Source organism: Dermacentor silvarum, chromosome 2 (assembly GCF_013339745.2).
Source record: "Dermacentor silvarum isolate Dsil-2018 chromosome 2, BIME_Dsil_1.4, whole genome shotgun sequence".
NCBI lineage: Eukaryota > Metazoa > Arthropoda > Arachnida > Ixodida > Ixodidae > Dermacentor > Dermacentor silvarum.
This window is the reverse complement of record NC_051155.1, coordinates 243,398,847-243,414,468: the sequence shown is the minus strand read 5'-3', so window position 1 is coordinate 243,414,468 and position 15,622 is coordinate 243,398,847. Positions and strand designations below refer to the sequence as shown.

Genomic DNA, 15,622 nt, shown 5'->3' with positions numbered 1-15,622 from the left:
TTGCAAGAACAAACACATATAAGTTTTCTTTTTTTCCTCGAACTGTAACCGAATGGAATTGTATAATTTAACCCACTTCCTAATCTTGTAATTTTATGGTTGTTTGCTTTGTCTATCGGATTTTCATTGTATGTACCATATGTCGCCCTCTCTGCTTGGACCACGTGTCCGCAGTATTTAATAAATAAATAAATAAAATAAAAATATCTTTTGCAACAAACACGCGTGCTCTCTGCTGCCGCCGGCGCTCCTTATCTCGCCAGCGTTGTGATCGCGAGTGCTCCAAGTCATCGAATGAAGTCTGCGTCTTTGGGCCCGTGAGACGTAACCCAGGTGTTTAATTAGTAAGCGAACGTCTACTACAATGTGTACTGCTTATACAGGTAGGTACGAGTCATTGCGTTTCATCGGGGAAATGCTGGAAGTAGGCTTTTCCACATTATTGGGTTTCCTTTCACAAGATAGGTGACCTTCCACTGACAGCACCACTCAGCGGATGGTACAAGTTCGCAAGCAGTGTAGATTTAGTGAGGAAGTATTGGTGCCGAAGATTGTGACACCATGTTGTACGCTACTGCTTTATTTCCACTTCTAGGGTGACGTCCACCATCACGTGTAGGTCGAACGAGATTTGCGGGGCGGCACACTTGCAGAATCTCGCCCATCCCTTATTCTTCAGCAGAGATCCACTAGACGAGCCAGCAGCCAGCAGTGCTGGCCTAAGAATAACTCAAAATGGCTTCAGGACGCAGCACACTGCACTTGATGTTAACAGAGAAACAAGTACCACATGGACTTTCGTTTCTTTCTTCTTTTTTTTAATCAATTGGTTCAAGGCGCCGCACTTAGTCGTCTGAGAAAACCAGGTCCCGTGATCTACAAACCGTGTTTAACAGTCCCGAGACGAGAAGGCGCTCAGTCCGCTATGCCTTACGCAAGCCTTGCGAGTGCGACCGTCGTGCACGCCAGTCGAGTCAGCGACGAACTGCTAGCGATTAGTTTGCTGAACGGCTGTCCTTGTCCTTGTCGCTCCAGTAGACATAGTTCTGCTCAACGTACTCCATCAGTTCGGGAATCTCACCGAAGTCTGCGTGTATACAGATTAGAATAATCGTACTTGTAAGCATAATCGATTTCGAGCGAGATACAATATGATACCGGACAAGAAAGGTTTTCAATAAAACAAAAAATTTCGAACTTGTGCATGCTACAAAGGGTTCTGAACCAAAGTAGCGAACTTTTTTCTCTAGAAGCACTGTGCGCGATAAGTTTTTTTTTTTTTTTTTTTTTTTTTTTTTTTTGGGGGGGGGGGGGGGGGTTCAGGAAGCAGTACTGCCACTTTATAAAACAAGTGTTGAATGTCTTTTTTTCTACTTGTTTTAGAGCGATGCTTCCTTTGCGAACCGTCCCGGATTTTCCTGACCATGGGTGCTGCTGGCTGAGTGCCAGGATCGAACCTAGATTTCCCGCACAGCAGGCCGATGCTCTAACCATTAGTCCGCAATGGCACCTATGATTCCTTAGTGCCAATGTCAAGCAGCTATTTGAGATGTCAGCCGCATGTTGATAAGGATGTTAGTTTCAATACTGTGACACATACCCACAACGGGAGATTGGCCAAGAAGCGGGGGGTACCTTTAAAATAAATAAGAAATTAAGCAATACAAGGCAATAAAGAGCTGTCACATTGCGTAGCATAGGTACAGCAGCCCGATACTTTAACCACTATAGGCCATAATCGAACGTATACTTCTGTCGTGCCATGTCAAAGACGCAGGAATTAAGAGAGCAAATTCACAGCATTTGATTAACCGCTTCACGAAAGCTTCGCGTCACATATCGTACATATTCCAAGATGTGTGTTGGATCTGCATATTTTTCTTTGGGAGAGGGGAATTCATTCCTTCGGGTTTGGAAGACAATGTTTTATTATAAATAACTGTAAGTGGCATTGACAGAGCTCCATGATGCAAGATGCCGTTGACCCATTGAAGTGGAATTGTCGCTACGTATATTCCAGATTTTTTGTTTAAACGTAAAATAAACGTACTTTTTTCTGTATTTTAGACTCGGCGCAATCGCTTTAGAGTGCACACGGTGTCCAAGGGAGAAGCGCAGGACACGGTGGAGAAGCACATGACATCGCGGAAATATTGTGCGACAGGTTGCGCCAGACGATCTCTTAATTTCGTTGTACTCCACTGTTTTTGTACGACATGCTCGAAGCTGTTCCCTATGGCGTCACAATTTTCTTCATCGATGTGTACTTTACCAATCCATCCTCAATGACCCTGAGCGGTAACTCATGCAGGAATTTGGGACGTCGAGTTTAGTTCGCCTGTTCCGCCACCACGCGTCACTCTAACATTTTTTTTTCATCTTGTTTGTACTAACTGGATCGCTTCATTGCATTCTGTGTGGAGACTGTTTTCAGTCACTCAGAGTGTTAGTTCGCGGCTTGCCGCTATGCATCGCTTTCACTGCATTGTGCAAGTGTCTTGCGCGTCAGGAGCTTGAGGTGATTTCCTATTACGAATTTCAAAAGTCACAATTACTGAATATGGTTATTTTATTTATTTTTATTTTATTTTGCTTGCTTATTTCTTATTTTAAATGTACTTTTATATTTTGCATGTAGAACATAACAACTCCATTCTCTGCGCAACTACTTTAGTGCTTTACTGAAAAGAGCCCTTGTTTCTTGTCTGTCGATGGCCTTGTAATGTCATCTCACGAGAAGAGTACCGTTTCGGCGGCATATATTTACATTTCACCGGAAAAAAAAAGAGAGGTCATTCAGCACCTCCATCTTTCTCACTTCTGCTTGCAGCGATTTGAAAGTGACCCAGTTGATGATCCTGTTCCCTGTAATCATTGAGCTCTGTGTCATTGCACGATTTCACTGTCTGCTACGGAGACTGCGTTTTTCTTGCTTAGCTGAACAAGTACCTTTCAACGGCCTGCTTTTTTCTTCTTTCTTTCTTCCTTTATTTTTCGGGGACGGGGCATAGTTTCTTTTGCTTCTCGCAACTGTCTTATACGCTTAGGTAACCAGCAGCAGACGCCAAGTTTCGAAGCCAAGTTAAAAACAACATGCGATAGCAATGCCTTGACGTTAAACTTCATCCGAAAGAATATTCTCCGCAATATCTTGCAATGTAAGCTGTCCGCTCTTTTCCGCCTGCCAGAAACGCTTGCCCGTCTCTTCTTCACTGACTGACGATCGCATAAAACGAACATGCCCTTGTAATACTGGTTCACTGCAGAGTTCTATTACAGAAGTTTCTTTCGAACCACCGAGACATTGCGGAATGACGCCGAACTTGACATGCACCCAGAGTTCGTCGTAGTGGTTACGCAACTGGCACCATTTGAGCGAATGAATACGCATTACACTGGCATCATTTTTCTAAACACACAGTATACAGAGCTTCAATGGTTACATAAAAGTGACCTTGCAACCCAGAAGAGTTTCAGAATTAAGCCAGACTCGGCGCTTGAGGAGGGGATGTCTTAAAAGTTACACCAGTGAAGCGATTTGAGTACATGATGAAATGTTGCACTGCAGTCAGTTTTTAAAGGACTTCCCCATTGAGTGACGCGGCTGCTCTGATTCCGTGGCACTAGCGGCTTATGTCACAAAGCCCTAGACACGCTAGTCATTTTATTCGGTGGGTGGCATGATAACAAAGTGAACACCGGGCAAATAATTAAGCAACTACTGTCAATACAACCGCAGCATCCCAGACACTGAGTAAACACGTCACTTGTTGTCCCTTATGCAGGTCATCACGCAAGTATGAACTAAGCGCTGGATCCTAGCTAGTTGGTAAGGCAACAATTTGAGTGGAACCGCTAAGAAGACGAAAGAGGCCAGTGGCGCGCGCGCAGACACGCGCACGCACGCACGCACGCACGCACACACACACGCACACACACACACACACACACACGCACACACACACACACACACACGCACACGCACGCACGCACACACGCACGCACACGCGCACACGCACACACGCACACACACACACACACACACACACACACGCACGCACACACACACACAAACAGGGCGCTGTGCGTGCGTGCGTGCACGCCACTCACTTGGAACAAATATAATGGCAACAAACAAAAATTGCTATGCCAGCATATTCGCTACCTCCTTCTGCAACTACAGCCTTTAGGACGTGTATGGATTTCCGCGAAAGATCTCTATATAGCTGTGTATAGCATGAAGACAAAGCATCATCATCAGCAGCATATATTTATGTCCACTGCAGGGCGAAGGCCCTGCGATCTCCAATTACACCTGTCTTGCGCTAGCTGATTCTAACTTGCGCCTGCAAATTTCCTAACTTCATCACCCCACTCAGTTTTCTGCCGTCCTTGACTGCGCTTCCCTTCTCTTGGTATTCATTCTGTAACTCTAATGGCCCACCACTTATCCATCCTACGCATTACATGGCCTGCCCAGCTCCATTTCTTTCTGTTGATATCGATTAGAATATCGACTATCCCTATTTGCTCTCTGATCCACGCCGCTCTCGTTCCTGTATCTTAACGTTAGGCCTAACATGTTTCGTTCCATCTCTCTTTGTGAGGTCCTTAACTTGTTCTCGAGCTTCTTTGTTAACCTCCAAGTTTCTGCACCAAATGTTAGCACCGTTAGAATGCATTGATTGTACACTTTTCTTTTCAACGACAGCGCTAAGCTCCCAGTTAGTATTTGGCGATGCCTGCCGTATGCACTCCAACCCAATTTTATTCCCCTGTAATTTTCTTTTTCATGATCAGGGTCCCTGTGAGTAATTCACCTATATAAATGTACTCCTTTACAGACTCTAGAGGCTGACTGGCGATCCTGTATTCCTGTTTTCTTGCCAAGCTAATGAACATTACCTTTGTCTTCTGCATATTAATCTTAACCCCACTCTTACACTTTCTCGGTTAAGGTCCTCGATAATCTGTTGTATTTCGTCCCCATTGTTGCTGAATAGGACAATGCCATCTTCAAACCGAAGGTTGCTGAGATATTCGCCATTGATCCTCACTCCTAAGCCTTCCCAGTCTAAGAGCTTGAATACTTCTAAGCATGCAGTGAATAGCTAGCATTGGAGAGATTGTCTCTCCTTGTCTGACCCCTTTCTTGATAGGTAAATTTCTACTTTTCTTCTGGAGAACCAATGTAGCTGTGGAATCGTTGTAGATATTTCTCAAGATATCCACTTATGCCTTATGTACTCTGATTACGCAATGCCTCTGACTGCTGGTATCTCTACTGAATCAAATGCATTTTCATAATCTATGAAAGCCATATACGTAGAGAGGTTGATGGTACTGCGCAGATTTCTCGATTACCTGATTGATGACATGGATGTGATCCTTGTAGAATATCCCTTCCTGATGCCAGCTTGTGCTCTTGGTTGATTGAAGTCAAGTGTTGCCCTGATTCTATTGGAAATTATCTTGGTTACTGAAAGCAAGCTAATGGGTCTATAATTTTTCAGTTCTCTAACGTCTCCCTTCTAATGGATTAGTATAATGTTGACATTCTTCCAGTTATCTGGTACACTTGCAGTCGTGAGGCATTGCGTATAAAGGGCCGCAAGCTTTTCAAGCATGATATCTCCTCCATCTTCGATTAAATCGACTGTTATCCCATCTTCTCCAGCAGCTTTTTCCCTGGTCATGTCTTGCAAGGCCCTTCTAACTTCATCGCTAGTTATAGAAGGAGCCTCTGTATCCTGTTCATCACTACTTCAAATAAAAGTAGCTTGGCTGCCCTGGGCACTGTACAGGTGAGTATAGAATTCTTCCGCTGCTTTTACTATGTCATCGAAATTGCTTATGATATTGTCCTGCTTATCTTTCAATGCATCATCTTGCCTTGTCCTATGCCAAGTTTTCTTTTCACTGATTACATGCTGCGTCCATATTTAGGGCTTCCTCAATCTTCCTCACATTATAATTGCGAATATCTCTCATTTTATTCTTGTTGATCAGTTTTGACAGTTCAGCTAATTCTATTTTAACTCTTGAGTTTGGCACTTTCATGCTTTGTCGTTTATTAGGTCCTTTGCTACTTGGGAGAGCTTACCTGCTGGTTGCCTTGGTGCCTTACCTCCCACTTCAATTGCGGCTTCTGAGATCAGCCTATTTATGGTTTCATTCATTACCTCTATGTTTTCTTATCTTTATGAAGATGAAGAAACCTCTATAGAATAGCCTACAGAAAGTCTATCGACTTTGTAGAGATGTTTATAAACTTGATATTGACTGCCTAAAAACATTATTTAAGATAGTCATGGCAGGTTTAGGTTATGGTTACCAATCAAATGCCGTCAGGCATGATAAGGGAATACGGTGGATCACTTATAGACCTTTTACAGCACTATACCCATGGGTGCCGCCATGATTGCTCACGTGACAGCGCCCGCCGTTGAGCGCCTTCTTATCGGTGTTTGCTCACTTGTTTACAGTGGTCACGGCGGCCGCAGGCACGGCCATCGGGGTGAGCAGTGAGGGGATAGACGACAGAAGGCGCTGGTTAAAGCTGCTGAGGCAGTGTGAGTATACCTTTAATTTATCCATTCTGTTTGCGCTGCAATCTTAATAGCTTGAAAGCTTATCGGCTAAAGGCGACAAATGAAGCAGCCTGATATTTGATTTTACCATTTATATTCTTGTCTTTACAGCGATAAATTTCTAGGGCTGTTAAGGCCGTACGCTTTTTGTCGTCATCGTCAACTGTATGTGAAACAATTTTGTTCGGGAATAGGTGTGTGCTGGCGCGCAGAAAATGCCTGTTTGCGACCTGCACCGACCACGGTGGTTGGTTCCGGCCACTAATTCTTGTCACAAGTGCTGATCAGATGACTTGGAGATGGTTTTCTGATTATTTACATCACAGATTAGCATATTTTAGCTTACGTTTTGTTCTGAGGTGATTTCTTCATGTTTATTTGCGCTCTGTCATTATCATGTTTCTGTTTCCTCATAATGTCTTCGTCTTATTTCCAATGGTGTAGTAAATCGTGTGTGCATCATTCCATATTATACAATTTTGATCATCTATCCACTCCTGCATGGAGCCGAGGAGGGCCTGCAGTATGGAAAATAAACAAATGTATTTGCGCACTGCATGGACCAAAATTGTACAAGTGGCCTGCGATCGCTGCCTGCTGTTTGTTTCCCGGCGCAGAAATAAGCATCGCGGTGCCCAGCCTATTACTCCACATTTGAATTCGCTGTTATGAAATGTTGTATATGCAAAGTTGGTATGAAAAGTTGGTATGGAAAGTTTTTGTTATGGAAGGTTATGGGAAGTTGCTCGAGTAAATCGCGTTTGCGTGGAGAGGACGTAGCGCTGACTAGCATGCCTATCGAAATTAAACATTCCGTAATATTTTGTGCCAGCGATGGCGGTAACGCAGCGTTGTTGCTGCAGGTGGTGTTAACCTGGAAGTCATTGCCGGCAATGCCCGTAGTAAATACGGGCATTCCTTGCGCAGCCTAGGCGATGAAGCTGGCCCACATGTCTCACCCCACACATTCAACTTTCTGTCTCAGTTCTTGCAGTCCACGACAAAGCACGTCTATTCTCAGCTCTTCCACATTTTAAATAAATAGTATTAAGTGATATCTAGTCTCTCGCTGGAACGTTGCTGGACGGCGAGCGGTGGCTGATGCCTGCTTGCTCTCGATTCGGAAGGCGTTCAATGGCAGCAGGCCAGTGGCGGCCCCTGATGCGCGGTATGCCGACTGCTCGCTGTAAAAGGTCTATACGAGTCAGGGTAGGCGCAGTGCGAACGGTCAAGCAGTTATTAAGCGGGCGCCTCACCTGACCAGGCTCGGAACATCTGACGCACAAAGTAGCTTATGAAGCCAAGCTGCGAGGTGGAGATTTTGCAAGTGACGCGGTCGAAGGCAGGCATCACGACGGGCAAGCCTCGCCGCTTCTCCTCGTCCGTCTGCACATGTGCGAGAATAGTAAGCCGCGAGCAAGTCTGTATATGCAAATAACGGATGACGTTTAGACGCAGGTAGAATACACTGGCATGAGACACAGAATGCAGTATATATGACCCGCGTGGCTCATTTCGCAACAATACTTAATTAATAAACACGGGTTGCACTTATAGCGGCAGGACGAGAATACAGTAGCGCTAACGAGTCGAACGAAACCGCGCAGAGCATGCAGAGGCTTTGTCTCTTGATATACAAAGCCCTCTCCACACAGCCACGGCGTGCTGCACAGGATGAGGATTCGCAATAACGTCTTGGTGAGCTTAGTTAATGCATATATGCTAGCGTAATTGTCTGCACGTAACGGTCGACATTGCTTTGCATCTCTGACATATCCTTCCTGTTTCGCTTTCTATCTCAGCAAGCGCACTTGCGCCCATGTATGTATTCTGACACGAAGCAGACCTTGAACTCGATTGGTAGTTTGCGTTCGTCCTAGCAACGTGTCCTAGTGTGGCATTTTCTTTTATCACGCAGGCTAGCAATATGATTTTCCACGCCGTTGCTCCTCGTACCCCACTCTGTTCTCCGCCGAACACACACCTCCTTAAATCCCCGAATGTTAAATTTTGATATGTATACCTATGGTATAACAATTTCAGTTCTGAACTTGACAACGTGGACATAACAGTCTGACGCATCTCAGTGAAGAAGCTCGTCAATGACCACTGTGTATCCGTAATTCTAATAAATATTGCTCATATACCTGGGCGCAATACTCTTCGGCGATTCGCTGCGCCCACTGGATGCACAGGTGAATCGGCCGTGCCGGGTTGGACACGTCAGAGCACTTGATGAGCATTCGTTTGATGAGGATGATGTTCTCGGAGGAGCGCAGCATGTTATCGTCTTCATCCTACACAGTGAATTAAGGAAATGTATAAAGGCCTTGAAAAATTTGCGTTCATAGCTGGTCATGGTAGGACACTGCTAATTAGTAGTGCAAATTACCGTGCTGAGTAACATTTCAAGGGACGCTAACACTGAACTTGGGACACACCCTTGGAACACTAACACTGAACCCATATGGGATGTAGTACATCGCACCTAGTTTGAAAGCGGGCCTAGCTACCTCAACATTAAACGTCGTATCGCCTTGGAGTGGTTTCTGGAAGGCGTTGAGGAACTTGGAAAGGTGCTCGAAGTGCTTGGTCATCTCAGTGGCCAGTACCATGTCGATGACGGACGCTCGCACCATGCGGTATGTGTCACGGTCCAGCTTGTGGAAAATGTTCACCTTTTCGTCTGAAAGCGTCAGCATGAACGCGATCGCTGCATGGTGGCTCTCCAGCACAGACCTGCGGCCAAAGAGTTTCGTATAAATTCGTAAAGAGTTTCGCGGCCTCGCGCTTGCAGTGAAACGCCATAGCCGCTAAGCCACTATAGTGGGTTATTGAACATCTACACAGTATAACAAACACAAAAGGAAAGCGAGAATGGGCCGAGTGAGTGTGTAAACCATGTGATCGGCAAGAGATGAATGATTCTACACAAATCGCCTTGCGCTTGGAAGGATAATTAACCGGATCCTAATGGGCCCCGAAGCTACAATGCGGTATATGAAAGAGCCGGAAATGTCTGCACCAGGCCCGTAGCCAGGAATTTTTTTCAGGGGGGGGGGGGGGGGAGGAGGGGGGTTACTTGCTGAAGGCCTTGACTGTTTGAGGAAAGCACCTATTTGTCAGTAATTATTTTTGGTGAAAATCGCAGTATGTAAATCATGCGACTTGTTAAATACTATATTATTAATAGTTTTATATGTTTAGTTTCGAGATTAATCTTCCTAATAGTATATTATTTTTATAAGGCCGATTCGTCTCAATATCATCATCATCAGCCTATATTTATGTCCACTGCAGATGAAGGCCTCTCCCTGTGATCTACAATTACCCCTGTCTTGTGCTAGCTGATTCCAACTTGCACCTGCAAATTTCCTAACTACATCACCCCACCTAGTCGCAATATATTTCATTAAGAAAAATAAAAGAGCGTTACCGGGCGGGGGGGGGGGGGGGGGGGGGGGGATCCTATGTCCCCCCCTCCCCTGGCTATGGGCCTGGTCTGCAGACATTCCTTCGCAATCCGTAGGTTCATTAAAATGTACGCCTTCACTGTCTGCTAGCATCCGCAAACCGAATATGATGGAATTAGCAATTCACCGCCAATGCATTTGAAGGTAAAGACATATCTGTAGACCAACTCTGTCCAGTCGCCAAGAAGTGAACAGTATGTGCGCGTGGATTGGCAAGGCGCTTCCTACACCTCCTGCTAAGAAAATTCCCAAAATGGTTTCGAGGTAAATTGAATCAAAACTTCTTTGTTACTTCCGCGTCGGGAAGTAAATTCAAGCATGAAACTTTCTTATCCCTAATTGACGTAGGCATTTTAGTCGAATCTGCTATGTACCGTTCCATCGAGCGAGCGAACTTCGGCGCCATGCAACTTTGGTCACTCCCCTTTCTCCGAAACGACTGTTTCTGCAAATACACTGTGTAGTGCTGCATGGACGAGTTGGTTTCCGTTCTATTATGTCCTCGGTCCTTTCAATGCCCTCTACATTCATTATGCATGTGTCGACTAACGGTGGCAGCTCCACCTTGAAGAAGAAAGGTTCACTCGATGAGAAGACATCGGTGAGCTAATCAGTTAATTATTGTTGGAGCGCACTTGTGGGCACGTTCACGAACACGAGACAAACTCGAAGTTCACTGGTGTCAACCCGCCTTCCCAAGGCACATGGTTCAACCTCAGTCTCAACAAGTGTAGCTAATCGACATGCTACAGACATGCTCACCCACTACTGGCAGTAACAGTTTCTGCCAGTTTTATTTCTAGACTATGTTCAGAGGGTGCCACTCTCTGTGTATCAAGTAACATCAGCGCTCATGTACCGCGGTATTAGTTCCGACAAAGAAGGCGCACCGGTCATTGTAGAGGATTGCCAGTTCGTGGTCAGAGTTGGAGAGGAACTGGCTCGACTTTCCGGGGTGGTCGATGTCATGTACCACCGCCGATATAAGACATATGGCCTCGTCCAGTGGGTCGAAGATGTCCTGCAAAACGCCGGTGGAACGCGCGCTTCGTTCGCATGTGGTTTGTCTGCCACAGTACAGCAAAACTGCTAGAACGCTTTTCACAGAGAACCAGCATCAACAGGCACAGCAGGTCGTGCGCCGTTTACAGACTGTGCAAGCGCCGACAGCGAATCTTGTTTATGGCCGTTCATACGTCACGTAATTGAAGCAAATCTGGAAAAAAAACTTTATGAACATGCTTATGAACCATGGTGTCTTTGCTAATGCAATCTTACGTTATCAGCATGCTTTAGTTCGAGGCCAGCTCCGATTGCCGTATCCAACGCAAGTAAAAAGCAAGAACTCCCTCTATAAGTAACCACTCAACCGACTTTCATAAACATTTATGCATGCAATAATTATGGTAATATACCTGCTATATCAGTTAGCAAGTTAATGCTAGCAAACTAATAGACTTGCTATAGGACCGAATAGAACTGAGTGTTAAATAAAAAATCTGCTCCCAGAGCTTCATGTGGTTTATATCAATGCCGGTAGTTTTACTTGAAATAGTTTCACTGGTGGCCATGTGAGAGCATTTCTGTTTGACATATTTGGATTGGGACGGCAAGTGACAAAGCGTCTTTTAATGTAGTTTTCAATCGTGTCACGTGTATAGTATTTTTAACCGATGACAAAGGCATAATTTCATTAGCATTAATTACAGCGCACACAAGTACTGCACTGCAATTAATGCAAGGCTACTGCAAGGTTACAGATCGTGAGCATTAACATCTAAAGCAAGGTTTCTGCATATGCTTCTCTATAGCGCTTCACGTGCTTTCCGGGTTTAATATTTATCGCGTTGTAACAAATTAATCAATCTGCATGTCAATTTATTTGGCTGTCTACAATTTAAGTGAGGACAGGACGTACAGCTTCCCTGCGGTATTTGCTATGACAGTGCATGTAAATCACAGCGTTTTATTTCTGGGTAAAAGCTTAAAATGAAATGAAAGGGCAGGAGGAAAGCTTTCAGTATTCACTTGGTACCAAGCTTAAGCATAATAACCGAGTAAAACGCGCAGAATGAAACTAAAAGAATCTGTCAGATGACACGCCTTTTTCCGTAGCTTGAGCAGGAAGTAGGCAGTGGCTTGCATGACGTCACCGGCGTGCGTTGAGTTGTGGTACGGGTTGTCCAAGTAGTGAGACTCCATCAGTTTCAGCCAGTTGCGAATGGTGGCGTCGTCGGTCTCCAAGCTCACGTGCACATTCATCTTTGAGAACAGTGACATGCCCAACCAGATGAGTGGTCTGTAAAAAAAAAATCGCTTCATCGCTTCTCATTTACGAATCCCAACTATGCAATCATGTTATTTCAAGCGCTTTTAATTGTAGGATAAAAATCACCAGCCCTTCCCCCGTCGAGAAAATGGGGGTAAGCGAAGCTGGTCGGTGCAGTAATTAGTGCAGCAACGCCCCTGCGCCGCGCGGAGGGCCTGCGTACGTCGTCAGCAAACAGTGCCACATGAGATTAAACAAAAGTAGGGCTATCGTTTATATAAATAAGAAAAAGAAAAAGAGGCCGAGCACATGTAGGACCTTGTGCTACGCCGGAGTTGACTGGACTTGGTGAGGAGATTGCATTGTGAGCTAAAACAAATTGGGAGCAGTTAAACAGAAACCATTCGAGCAAGGTGCGATGTTTGCTGTCTAAGTGCAACTTGTAGAGTAATAACTTTTTTTTAAATCTAAGACGATAGAATCGACTGACAAACCATCGTCAAGGAGTATGTTTAGCTTTTGCGTGAGCAATATGAGTTGTGTTTCAAAATGAATATGTTTTGCGAAAGCATTCTTGTGAATGTGTCAAAGTGAGTGGCATTGACAAACTTGACCACATTTGAAAACGTATGTTCAAAAACCTTTCATAAAATGCCGATAAGTGAAATCGGCCGCTAAGTTAATGGCGAATGCTTGTTACTTGATGTAGTGGAATTAGATAACCCACATTCTAATCCTAAGGTAGAGAGTCATTGTGAAATGACCACTGCAAAATCGGTGCAGTGTATTTCAGGAATAACAACGTGTACTTTTGAGAACCTTTCGGATTAACTAAACTTGAATTATTTAGGGCTGATTAAAACAAAATATGATGACTTGACAAGGCAAATAAAGCTTATTAGTCCCGTCGTGGTATGAATAAGCCGTGACATGTTAGGTCCATATTCTCACCGTTACTCCAACGCAGCCTGAGATAGCGAGTCGTAAACATAAAATAAAGCTAAACCCTGCTGTGTAGCTTGACAGGCTCTGTAGACATGCTCTGCGGACATGCAAAGCTAGACATAATCTGTAGCAGTGGAAGGCATGAGCCTTTCGTCATTGATTCTATCAAAGAATTATCTTCTATGGGCGTACGCACCGCCGCGCCGTGAGTGTTTCCAGCTCGATGATATCAAACTCCCACTTGACGTCGTTCTCCAGCAACTCCGCTATCTTAGGTGGTGCCGTCGACAGGCTCGGAACCCGACGCTGGGCGTCGTGCTTGCGGCGCTCACTGCGTACGTAACGTGCACAGATCAGAACGGTTTAGAGGTGGTCATTCACCGTGCATGGGCAGCGGCAGGAGAAGCGACAGCACAAACCTCTCCTCTGCATCACCTCGTGGGACAACCGCCGGACGCCCATTGGTCTCTGTGGCTGTCCGACCTGCAGGTGAAAAGCACCGACGCTCATACACCAACACTATAACAGGGCACTCCTGCTGGCGTATTTCTACGCAAATGCAGCTGTCTAAGAGCAGCTTCAAAAATGGGAGTCTGACGAAGGCGCTACAAGCGCTTCCCTGCTGGCGATAGATTTTCGACCTCCTCCATTCGTGCAATGAACTCTTCACTGTCACTGTATAGTTGCTACTGTATAGCACACCTTGACTTGGTTCATTCGTCCTGGGTTTTACTATAATAACAAATAGCTGTATGACATCACAATGTCATCAGCATGCTCGGCCTAAAGCATGAGATTTTGGGCTTGTCGGTATACTCACTCTAAGAAAATGACTGTAGCGCAGGCATTTTGGGAGAAGAAGAAAGAATAGTCCAGATAGAGGGCTTTATAGTCAAGAATAGTCGAGATTGCTCTATTTCGGCTATTCTTTCTTCGTCCCATATACCTGCGTTACAATCATCCTCTTATAAACGGTCTAAATGGCTTCGGGCAGCCGCAACAGAAACGGGCAAGTATGCGTATTCACATGAGAAGGCACGGCAGCCATCTTGCAAGTCACGTGCCAATGTTTGCATAAGAACCACCTGAACAGTTTCGATGACACGAAAGGAAGTTGAAGCATGTACAAACGTGCTGCGTAACGGTCATTTGTGTTTGTTGTTTTATTTCGTGCTACTTGTGCGGAAGCTTTACCACGTGGAGGTAATAAAATCATCACAGGAAATAAAATGAAGGATGGGGTGTTAGACCGCGCAAGGCGTACGCTTAGTTTTTATGCACCCCGTTTGCAACTGTTCAGTCTTAACCATGTACGAATGCCTCGACTCTGCACCCACCAGACTGGACGAACACAACCTTGAAATACAAACGTTTGTTAGTGCTGGAACCAGGTCCGGGGTTACTGCTTGTTCCTCTGTCTTCGTCTGGACGGTGCCAATCTGTCGGTTATACAGTTCGCTCGAGCGGAGGATGTCGATGACACGGTCAAGCTGCAGCGCCACGGTGGGTACTAAGGCACTCTCTTTAACCTTCGCCAGCATGTTGACGACCTGGTCGCAGTGCAGAGAAAGTTTACCATTCTATAATTCGTCTGTTTTATCCAGCCACAGCAGTAATTTCGCCTAGCTGCAATGCAGTCTTGTTCGACTGAGAAATTAATCCGCTTGCCTCGAAGAAAAAGAAAAGCTTTCTAACAATTGGGCGAGACGCTATTGCACCACACACCACATTCGTTATGCCGTCGTTTGCAAACCGGAACTGCGACGAGTTCTCGTGAATTGTTAGCAGCATGAATTTTTTTTCGTGATAAATTGATAGCCCATGGGGGCGCGAGGCACAGATACATTACTCAAACACAAAAGATCAAACGAACTAGCGGGTGTGACAATTGAATAAAACCGCAAAACTCCTACTAAATAACAAATGCCGGTATAAAAGAGTCCTGTAGAATGCTTTCGGCTTATAGCTGCCAAGAATCTTTTTTTATGAAGACGCGTCAGAATGACTACGGTGACAGCGTCCATAAAGCTGAAAACAATAATTGTAGAATTCCAGAGCGCTATATTGAACTCACAACATGATGGCAGGTATCGGAAGTATCGATGGCAGGTATCGGAAATGCTGGCTTTCAAGTACAACGCATTAGCCAATGTCGCATGGAATTTGAGAAACTAACCTTTGTGATGGGTGCTTCGATTACCATGGCGTTGAACTTTGCGAAGGCCTGTCGTCTGCTGATCCCAACTGTTGGCAAAACGGACGGACTGTGTTAAGAACACAGCGTGACGTGCATGCACACAGCCGCTGAGCCACTGCTAATATTGAAATCAAGTGGCTCCGTCTCA

At 45.1% G+C, this 15,622-nt stretch overlaps 1 protein-coding gene across 1 annotated transcript in view; it reads right to left on the bottom strand.

Annotated features, from left to right (window-relative positions):
- Positions 1-781: 781 nt before the first annotated feature.
- LOC119440774 (high affinity cAMP-specific and IBMX-insensitive 3',5'-cyclic phosphodiesterase 8B) overlaps positions 782-15,622 on the bottom strand; it is an 81,699-nt gene continuing 66,858 nt past the window's right edge. Inside the window, exon 18 of the mRNA XM_049663051.1 lies at positions 782-1,087. Coding sequence (XP_049519008.1) covers positions 996-1,087 — 92 coding nt within the window. The 3' untranslated portion in view covers positions 782-995. The remainder of the gene's footprint in view (positions 1,088-15,622) is intronic.